This window comes from Cucurbita moschata, unplaced genomic scaffold, assembly GCF_002738365.1.
Source record: "Cucurbita moschata cultivar Rifu unplaced genomic scaffold, Cmos_1.0 Cmo_Scf00008, whole genome shotgun sequence".
NCBI lineage: Eukaryota > Viridiplantae > Streptophyta > Magnoliopsida > Cucurbitales > Cucurbitaceae > Cucurbita > Cucurbita moschata.
Window position 1 is genome coordinate 628,226 of NW_019268524.1, and position 10,198 is coordinate 638,423.

The following is a 10,198-nucleotide window of genomic DNA, read 5'->3' on the forward strand; positions in this document are numbered from 1 at the left end:
TTTTTTTTTTTTTTTTTTTTTTTTTTTTTTTTTCTAAATTAATAAAAATAATTCTAAAATTTGCACTTTGTCTTCCAATTCCGATAATACCTTTGAGCCTCAAAAAGTTTCATTAAAACTTTTAAAATCTTCTTACAAATTTTAAAAATACCTCTAAATTTTTTAAAAAGTTCAAAAACACCCGACTATTATTATTACCGTATAAACATGACTTTTCAAAACGTTTTTACAAAATATTATAGGTGTAGATAACTATTTTAAAAAATGGAAAGATATTAATGAAAATTTTTAAAGCTTAAAGGTATTTTCAAAAGTACATTAAAAAAATAATAATAATAAAAATATTTTGAATAATTTAATAATATTATTGAAACTTTTGAAAGTTTATAAATATTTTTTTTACCTAAAATAAAAATTGAGCATTTTTTTTTTTTAAAAGACGTTCAAATTGTTTTTTTTTTTTTCTTCTTCTGATCATGGCATTAGTTTCTAGTACAGCATTGGTACACAGATTTCAATAATAAGTTAGTTTTATAGTTTGCTTTTATTGAATTCAAGGATCTTGTTGCAACCTCATTTCTTAAACCTGATGATCTTTGTATGAAACAGGTGTTAAATCAAGTAATGCTGCTACATTTGGGCTGGGTGCAGTCCAGGTTCATTTTCAAGAATTGCCTTACACAAACTATTACCTCCATGCCTTCGTGGCTGATAATTTGGTATTGACATGGAATTTCATGACTTTTAGGTTATTGCCACTGCAGTGACCACATGGTTGGTTGACAGAGCAGGCCGTCGAATTCTCCTTATTGTAAGTCTCTTATTTCTTCTCAGTTCTCCACTCATCTTTTTTTTTTTTGGGGAGTGAAAAAAAATGGAAAATTTTATGTTTCAGGTGTCCACAGCTGGAATGACGTTCAGCCTTTTAATTGTTTCCTCAGTATTCTTTTTGAAGGTAAAGGTTCTCGGGTGGTTGTAATTTATAATTATAAGGCTGGAAATTTCTTCTCTAACACTGCTTCCCTACATTATCAATAGGGTCATACCCCGGACACTTCCAATTTATTTGGTATTCTGAGTACGTTATCAGTCGTTGGTGTTGTGGTATGTTTAGCTTGAACCAACACTACGCAATAAAACTTTCGAGTTTTAGAAGTATTCTCCCTGTAGTAATGCTCATATGGCTAATTTCGTTTCTTCAGGCCCTGGTGGTTTTCTTCTCTCTGGGTCTTGGGGCTATTCCATGGATTATAATGTCTGAGGTATCTTCACTCCCCATCCACGGAAATTGCTAGTAACGTAGACTTACTTAAGTACGGAAATTGCTAGTAACGTAGACTTACTTAAGTACGGAAATTGCTAGTAACGTAGACTTACTTAAGTGAAAACAAGATCTTTCCTATTGTTGTGGCTTATCCTATATGTGAGATCCCACATCGGTTGGGGAAGAGAACGAAACACCGTTTATAAGGATGTGGAAAGCTCTCCCTAACAGACGTGTTTTAAAAACCTTAAGGGAAGCCCGAAAGGGAAAACTCAATAGGGCAATATCTACTAACGGTGGACTTAGGTCGTTACACTATATGATGTTTGATAATTTTAGCAAGAAACTGCGAATCAAACTGAATAAAAGAATCAACTTTTACCTGTATTTGGTTGTGAAGATTGATTCCGATCTGAAGCTCCATATAACCGATTAGCGTAGTTGGTTGGAGTTATGTCTTCTGTTGTCTAAGGGGAAAAAATTGTTCCGCAGATTCTTCCCATCAATATTAAGGGTCTCGCAGGGAGCCTGGCAACGTTAGCCAACTGGTTCATTGCTTCGTTAGTCACGATGACTGCAAACTTGCTCTTTGAATGGAGCAATGGAGGTTTTGTTCTTTCTCCTTCGCTGTTTCTCACTCAATATTTGAATTGCATTGGCTTCAGTCTCATGCTTTTCTGCTGCTGCTGCTGCTGTTGCAGGAACGTTCGCCATCTACATGTCTGTAAGTGCATTCACAATGGCATTTATTATACTCTGGGTCCCCGAGACGAAAGGAAGAACACTGGAAGAAATTCAGTTCTCCTTCAGATAAGAAGGTTGTTTTTGTTAGTTTCTCTTTGATACCCCGCCTGTGTTGGAAAGAAACCCATCCTCCTACACTGCACTGCAAAATAGTAAATATGCATATTGTCCCTCAATATATAAAAATACCAGTGTCTTAAAGCTCTGAAATCCCCTTGTCTTGTAGTATCATTGTAATACTAGCACAGTTTGTGCAAGTTTCTTGAACTGGTTGCCTAATTATTTGATTGGTTCATCAATTCAGGTGTTTGATCTACGTACGTCAAAACATCATTCGTTCATTGATTAGAAAATAAGATAGAGGTGAAATGTGTGATTAATTATCCATAGCACCTAAAATGGCTTCCTTCAAAAGTTTCTCAGTCAGAGCCTTAGGAAGTCCCATCACACTGTCCGTCGTCCCTACCTGCAGAGACCCAAAATCCGTAATTTATCTCTACTATAAATTGAAACGATGGACACAATTGTGATTGTCCCAACCGATTTGTTGGTGATATGTTTCGGGTTCATACAGAATAAACTCAATAGTATAGAAAGAAGGGAAACTAACCACTTCTTTCACATAGGGTAAAATCAAAGGATTCTCGATTAACAGCCCACCGGCAACATACAGCACATCCCCCTCCTCGATCTGAAATGTATAGGGAAAAAAAATCAAGGTGACAAAAGGTACAAAAGTTTATCTTCCTAATGAAAACACGACCAACAACCAGTTATAAAGCGAAATCTCTACCAGCTTGTCAATGACTTCATCAGGTATTTCATGGAAATAGATCTGCAAGATAAGAGCGCGCATCAATATCGAATGACATAAGAAAACAAAGAAATGTGTGCTAGGAATCAAAATCTTCTAGAAGCCATCTATCAGTTGCTAGGAATCAGAAAATCAATATTGGATAGAAGCAGAACACGAAGCTCCTTCCCTCGATTTTAAAATAACAGTATTTAGCTTATATTCTGCTGGTCCCACAACACAGCGCACATACGTGTACTCGTAAATGAGAAATATAAAGATCATCAAAAGAAATACAAATATATATATATGTATATGTATATACCTCCACCCGATCCCATTCACCTTTCCTAAATCCTGTTTTAAGGTTTGTAACAAGTACGGATCCGAGTGTCGCTGCATGCCCTCCTGAGTAATCTGCAACAAAAAACATTGCGAACTAAAACATTCCAGAAATAGTAAATAAAATAGAGAAGCATTACTATTATATAAACAAACCTTTAATAAATTGTCGTGCTTCCTCCTTACTGCCAGGTTTTTCTCTGACGACACCTTCATAGATCACCACCTCCACATTGATTACCAATAGAAGTAAGATAGCGTGTCTAAGAGGAACTTTGCAAAGAGAACAAGAAAATGCAGAATGGTATGGGTTATCAAGAAAAGATCATTTATGTTTTTAGGATACAATACGCAACGGGGCTAAGAACCAAAATATAAGCAAACCGTTCCATAATATCTATCTCAAGGTAAATGAGTACAACAAGGGCATAGCAAGTGGCAGCAGGTCTTTCAAATGGGATTGGTAATATACTTATTCGGTTATTAGTGAAGGGGACAGAAACTGTGGAAAGGCCATTGAGCATCTACTTGCCATTATCGGCTGATTGATTCAAGAAAGTTTCTAGCAAATCACAAAATATTAAGAAAAAGAAAGAAATTGATGTCAGACATGAAAATCATTCTAATTAACTTTCTATAATCCTCTTTCATTTTAGGACAAGAACAGTTTTAGAGATGCAAATAATTAAAAATATTAGAAATGTCTAAGATTCTGATCAGTTTGGAAATGCTAAGAAAATTCAATATGCCAATTTTGAAGGCAACAAATCCCTTACTCTCGTTGCTGAGTCAGGTAGAAAGAGACGTGCAATGAACATTGTACAGTGATTTTTTCCATGCGGTTGAAATCGAAGATTAAGATCACTTAAAACATATAAAACCGGACCGATGTCAAAGGACATGAAATATATACTTGATCAGAAGTAATCAATAGAGTGGGCTCTGCGTCCTTCTTAAAATCATCGATGGAAAGTCTTCCTAAGATGGCTTCTGCCTGACAATAAATATCTATCAGCTAAGCAATAAAGCCAAAATCACCAACTACCGTACCAAACCCAGTACTGAAGTTGTGAAACACAGAATACGGTGTAGAACGAATGAACCGCGAGATGATACCTGACCTTTGCTTCTGCAAGAGCCACGACCAATTCTTCCGGCTTTTCTTTGCGAATGGCTTTCTCATCAATATCTGCAGACTTCATTTTGAGATAGAATAGTTAAACCAATATCTGAGAATGGAAAGTTTTCAGGTCATGTAAGTACATCTGCGTAGAAAATACCATAATGGTGAATTCATAGCCCATCTCAGATAATACTTTTCTACGCGCCTCTGAAGATGATCCCAAAATTATCTGCCAAACAACACACGTTTAAACCAAAACATTATTGCCAGTGAGAGACGCCAAGTCACACCACACCACAATGGACAAGAGCGCTTCTAAACAGAGAAAAAGTTAAGCAAACCCACAAGGTTAAATCGATGATGATTCTCAAAGTTGTTTCAGAATGTAATGGCCATAGTCAAAGGTTATAGTTAGAATGGAGTAACTTTCTAATAGTCGTGCTGGCATTTTTATAAATCAAAAGATTAAGCATCGAGAAAAGCATCTTTTTCTTCTCGCCTAAATCTGACGAATACCTCAATGACAATTGGTAAAGATCAAGAAATATTAGAAATTAACAACAGTAAAAATATAAATACAATCAACGATGAACTGATAGATGATTATTTATTAATACGAATAGTTTAAAACTCTTATGAACGTGATATTTTTTAAAATATCCGCAACATTTCCATATTGATGGACCGACACGGACATTTGATATTCATAATACCGCTAATAGAAACTTCCTTAAGTCTGGATTATGCAATTGCTCAGTATTTTGTCTTCAACTATTGGAATCAGTACTTAGATAAATACTAAACAAACGAATTTCTGCATATTGTACTGATGATCGGATCAGAGATCTCAATGAGGTAGACGAATTTAAACATATAGGCAGTGTCAACTCGAAGTTAAAGAGCACTTGACGATCACTGCTAGCTTTAGTAGTGTCCAGTCTTTCACAGTGAACGTCATTGCAAATTTACAAAACAAAACCAAAAGACTCAGCTCAACGTGGAGCATTATAAAACAATCAATACTGACTGCAAACAAACACCATTTCTTCTGAAAGGTAAGTAAATATCAGCTATATATTGGTAGTTGCAGTCGACATGCCGATTGCTAGAAAGCAAACTCGAAGAACCTTGTCATATACACAGCCAATAAACGAACAAATCGTTTGAAAAAGAGTTCCTGGATCTTAACGCATCATGAAGAAGATAGAAAACAGAAGAAAATAGATTCATCCTTGATAGAGTATGCGCGTCCAGAGATTTCGGTTTCATACAAGCCGGAAAAAGGCAGGAAAGAGTGGAAACAAGCCGTACCTTAAACGAAGACAAATTAGCTTCCATAACTCCCTGCATCGCCGATCAGTTGAAAGCTGAAGCTCGTAACAGATTACTGATGAATGGCGCGTTAACTTGAATCGATGTACCAGCGTCTCTAGCAGATAGCTCTACTATCTTCTCTCGGCGGGACGAAACTTGTCTGCGCCTCTATTCGGGTCTCTGGACTTTATCTAAGTTTGTGACTTTGTATGGGCTTCTCTTAAACGGGCTTCAGAGCAAAATGGGCCCTTTCCAATTTCGGCCCAAAATATATTGGAGAAGGACCCCTTTATTTTATCTGTATTTACTGTAAGTTTGACTGATTTATAATTAATAGTTGACTAAAAGTTTAGTCTACGGTCCAACCCGAGTTTTCCTCCCCTAACTAATGTGGGACATCACAGTCCATTTCCTTTCTGGGTCCATCATCCTTACTGTCACACGGTCTCGTGTCTACCCGCTTTAAGGAAGGACCTCCTCGCCGGCACATAGTTCGGTGTCTGGCTCTGATACCATTTGTAATAGCAGAAACCCTACAGATAGCGGATATTGTCTTCTTTCGAGCTTCCCCTCAAGGCTTTAAAACGCGTGGGAGAGATTTCCACACTCTTGTAAACGGTGTTAAGTTAACTTTTTGCTAAGCATGTTGATAGGATGGAGTTGGGTTTAGATTTATTTTATCTTATAAGTTGGGTTAAATTTTTTTAAAATTAAAATTTTAAGTCGATTTGTGAGTTAATATTTTTTTTACCGAAAAACAGAGTTACAATTCAGCCATGTCCTACCGTATAAAAATTAACAATATTTGAAATTTATAATCGATATTAATAATGTACTGTGATTTATGAATATTTAATATTTAAATTTTATGATATTTTAATTATTAACTTACCATGTAATATAGATAAATATGATTATTTTAAATAATTTTAAAAAATAACTTGAAAATTTTATCTGAAAATAAAGGGTTGAGTTAAACTATAAATTATCGAACCCAAAATATTTTTTTAATTTAAAAATCATTTTTGTATTAGAATAACAAAAAGTCAAACAGTTGCCTAAATAAAACGAAGTAGATTGCTCACGAAAATAAATGTAGTCATTTCATGAATTTTAAAATCAGTTGAAAAAATAAATTGATATTTTAAAAATTCTGAATAATAAATAATTCAAACCTATAAGTTAATAAATAAATTATAATTTATGTCCAAATCTCAGAAAACATTTAATTAAAAGGCCATTTAAATTAGTTTAATAATAATTGTAGATTCTGTTCAAATAATTTATAAGTTATAAGCTAATTTTAAATTTAAAAACACGTATATTTGCACGTAGTAATACATTTTTTATTTTAAAAAGTTAAATATTCGAAGTTTCTGTCACATATTTGAAATAAGAAAAAAAAAACGTAATTAAACAAATAAACTTAATTTTAATTCCACATGCTTCAGTTACCTTCCATTTATAGTCATACAACACACTTTCATTGTATATTGTTTGAGATGTGCAAACATGTTCAATTAAATTAACTTTTTTTAAACTAATAATTATAAATTATTTGTAAGTAATTAAATTAATACTTTAAATTCTAAAAAAAAAAAACCATTTAAAATATTTAAAAAGTTCGTCCACTGATCATAATTTAGAATAAGGTCGTTAATTTAATCCATATTCATAATTGAACTAAAATAAACGTTAAAATAAGAACAAATTACTAAAAGGATCGAACTTTACCTTTTAAATTTTTTTTGTTCAAAAGATTCATCGATAGCTTTAAATTAAAAACACCTTATTTTATTTTTTTAAGTTAAAAAATACTAATAATTAATCATTTAAAAACACTTTTTATTTGGAGGTAATTTATGAAGCATTTTTATCCATATTTTGGTTAATAATAATTTTTATTTTTTATTTTTTTAAAGATTAAAGGTGTTATTACTAGTTTTAAAAATTTTAAACATATTATTAAAGGCAAAGTTATTTTTTAAATTTAGGGTATTTTTAAAACACTCTTAACAATTTAAATATATCTTTTTAAATAAAAGTATCATCATTTCTATCTAAAAGTAAGTAGTCTTTTTTTAGATTTTTTTATTTAATACTATTATTGAAATTTAAAAAAATGTATGAATATTTGTGAAGTTACAAAGTTGAAAATATAATTGTTTTTATTAATTTAACCTCAAAATATTAAAATAATTAATTATGCGACTAATAAATTATGGAAGTACACTAATAACTCATACCAGTAATGTATTCATTAAATATAGAACAATTTGGGATGACAGCTCATGAGAAAGGGACAAAGACTAGAAAATACAGTAAATACGGCTGAAGAAAAGTAGCTACATTTGGCCTTCACAGTAACTAAAGCCTGCCTGTGTTCAACATTGCAAGTTTAAATTGAAAATTCATCCCAAATTCATACTTAATGCAACTGTAGACTCCTCATCCTGCATTAATCCCAGACAAATCCTTTTTTAAATTTATAAAAGCTAAATTATATTCTTAAAATATATTTAAATGATTGTATTTTGAATTAAAGTTGATCTTAATATTTTCAATAAAATTTAAAATTAGTTTTTAATTGTATAAATTTTGAAAATGTGGTAGCGAAACTATTATTATTATTAATAAATAAATTTGAATTAAAGATTTAGTTCATTATAATTTAACCCAAATGTATTTACATAGTAATGATTTTATTTGAGTTTTAAAATACATTGCCAAAAAAAGAAAATAATAATAATAATAAAGGAAAAAGGAGAAAAGGGTTTTTTGGTTACCGCTGTTCTTCGTCAACAAAGCGAAATCCTGTGCCGGCGGGTTCGGATTTTGTGTAAGCGGGGAAAGGAACTTGGCCACTTTCGATCTTGTTGACGTCTTCAACGAGATTCTCGTAGTGCCGTTTCACTTCCTCCGCCGTCTTCCCGCCGACGGCTCTGGCGAGGTTGTTCCACCGCTCCGGCGTGTCCCTGTCGTAGATGGCTAAAGCATTTTCGAACATTTTGTTCTGTTTCGCCGTCCATTTCGATCCAGAGGCCATCGTATCGCAGTGGTTGAAATTTTATGAGAGAACTGGCTGCCACTTCTGCTGCTTAAATACTTGAGAAACAGAGACGGAATATGGCGCAAGTGGGTTCAACGTTATTTGCCTTTTACCCGTTGCTTTCCACGGAAAACACGGTGACAATTTTTAAAATAAAAAAAATACTAAATACTAAATCACCATTTAATTTAATCATTTTTTGTATTTTTAATAACATTTTAAAATAAAAACAAGATAATTATTAAATCTCTAAAATGTATATAATTTAATTAATTTTTATTTTAATTTCACATCTTATAAATTTAAAAAATGTTGAATTTAAAAAAAATAATCTAAATATCTCTGATTTTAGAGATCGTAAACCTGAAGGGAAGAAAAGGCACCAACTCCACGCGTGTGAACTTTAACGGAGAAAGTTTGTTCAAAATCCCATTTTGAACAGCTTTTTGCCCACTCACGTTTCCCGTAATTGCAGACAAAAAATAAAAATAAAAAAATAAATAATCAACTACCCATTCCAATTACTTGATATGCTGCTGGCACGTGCGAGATATTAATTGTTAAAATAATTCGAGCTCGCAGCAAGCAATATGATTATTTTAACAAATTTCCCAATTTTATTTAACTTTTTTTTTTTCGAACTATAATTATAACATTTTTTTTAGTTAAATTTTGAATTTAGTCATTATAGAGAAAATTTTAAAATTTTTATTTTAAACATTTTTAAAATTACTTTTTATTTTATATTTACGAACCTTAATAATATTAAAGTGTTGGTGTAATTAAATTTAATATAACCTATTAACTTAGGGTCTATGATTTAACCTAATTAACAAAATTTAGCGGTAGATTTAATCGATTTCGTGTAATGTTGGTGCAATTCATATTTCACTCGTAACTGTCTCTTTCCACGCTTCACTCGTGACCATCTCTTTTCACGTTTTTCCATATTAGCCTTGATTTTTTTCGTGACATTTCGTCCAACACACGTTATAATTTTGGTTAAATTATAAAAATTTTGTGTTAAAAAAAATTCTTTCCGTACTTTACTCGTGACCACCTCTTTTCACGTTTTTTCATATTGGTCTTAGTTTTTTCCGTGACATTTCGTCTCACTCACGTTGTAATTTTGATTAAATTATAAAATATTTTTTGTGTTTTTTTTTTTTTACTTTTTATTTTTTATGTGTGCAATAAAATGGTGATTTTTATTCCTTATAAAATTAGGCTTTAATTTTTAATTTCGTATTTTTTAAGATTTTAGTTGGCTAATTTAACACTTATGTTACTAACGGCTAATTTAAAACTGAACTAAATTTATATTAATTTATGGTTTTATATGGTTGAGTGGGCATATTATGTCAAGTCTAAGATGAGATTGCGAGTCAATCTTAGGCCATATGGGACATAAGGAACATATGCCATTCTCCATGGATATTAATTAGCAAGATAATGTTATCCTAATCTTCCACTGTCTCATGCAATTTGCTACATATATATATATATATATATATATATATATATATATATATATATATATATATATATATATATTTTTTTTTTTTTTTT

The 10,198-nt window shown here is 31.9% G+C and overlaps 3 protein-coding genes across 3 annotated transcripts in view; 1 reads left to right on the forward strand and 2 right to left on the reverse strand.

The window, feature by feature from the left end:
• Window positions 1-2,158, forward strand: part of LOC111446080 (sugar transporter ERD6-like 6) — a 5,439-nt gene extending 3,281 nt beyond the window's left edge. The window contains exons 12-18 of the mRNA XM_023084738.1: window positions 610-656; window positions 749-811; window positions 896-955; window positions 1,039-1,104; window positions 1,203-1,262; window positions 1,757-1,871; window positions 1,966-2,158. Of these exons, the coding sequence (XP_022940506.1) occupies window positions 610-656; window positions 749-811; window positions 896-955; window positions 1,039-1,104; window positions 1,203-1,262; window positions 1,757-1,871; window positions 1,966-2,078 (524 nt within the window). The 3' untranslated portion in view covers window positions 2,079-2,158. The remainder of the gene's footprint in view (window positions 1-609; window positions 657-748; window positions 812-895; window positions 956-1,038; window positions 1,105-1,202; window positions 1,263-1,756; window positions 1,872-1,965) is intronic.
• Window positions 2,159-2,186: 28 nt separating this feature from the next.
• LOC111446083 (maf-like protein DDB_G0281937) lies at window positions 2,187-5,757 on the reverse strand. Its single transcript, XM_023084742.1, has 9 exons — window positions 5,578-5,757; window positions 4,424-4,495; window positions 4,265-4,339; window positions 4,057-4,137; window positions 3,300-3,369; window positions 3,127-3,218; window positions 2,802-2,843; window positions 2,619-2,699; window positions 2,187-2,474 (listed from the first exon to the last, which is right to left on the reverse strand). Exons 1-9 carry the CDS (start codon window positions 5,614-5,616, stop codon window positions 2,385-2,387), a joined length of 642 nt encoding a protein of 213 aa, XP_022940510.1. The 5' UTR covers window positions 5,617-5,757; the 3' UTR covers window positions 2,187-2,384.
• Window positions 5,758-7,808: 2,051 nt separating this feature from the next.
• LOC111446496 (protein RADIALIS-like 3) lies at window positions 7,809-8,672 on the reverse strand. Its single transcript, XM_023085331.1, has 2 exons — window positions 8,367-8,672; window positions 7,809-8,033 (listed from the first exon to the last, which is right to left on the reverse strand). The coding sequence occupies exons 1-2, from the start codon at window positions 8,624-8,626 to the stop codon at window positions 8,009-8,011; spliced, it is 285 nt and encodes a 94-aa protein (XP_022941099.1). The 5' UTR covers window positions 8,627-8,672; the 3' UTR covers window positions 7,809-8,008.
• Between the last annotated feature and the right edge of the window lie 1,526 nt (window positions 8,673-10,198).

Bases quoted from the DNA above. Each gene is read 5' to 3' on its own strand.
- LOC111446083 (XM_023084742.1), bottom strand. From the start codon at position 5,616: ATGCAGGGAGTTATGGAAGCTAATTTGTCTTCGTTTAAG. The intron at 4,496-5,577 runs GTACGGCTTGTT...GTTGTTTGGCAG, and splicing joins CTAATTTGTCTTCGTTTAAG to ATAATTTTGGGATCATCTTC. The intron at 3,370-4,056 runs GTATATATTTCA...ATCAATGTGGAG, and splicing joins TATTGATTACTTCTGATCAA to GTGGTGATCTATGAAGGTGT.
- LOC111446496 (XM_023085331.1), bottom strand. From the start codon at position 8,626: ATGGCCTCTGGATCGAAATGGACGGCGAAACAGAACAAAATGTTCGAA. The intron at 8,034-8,366 runs GTAACCAAAAAA...GGATTAATGCAG, and splicing joins TTTGTTGACGAAGAACAGCG to GATGAGGAGTCTACAGTTGC.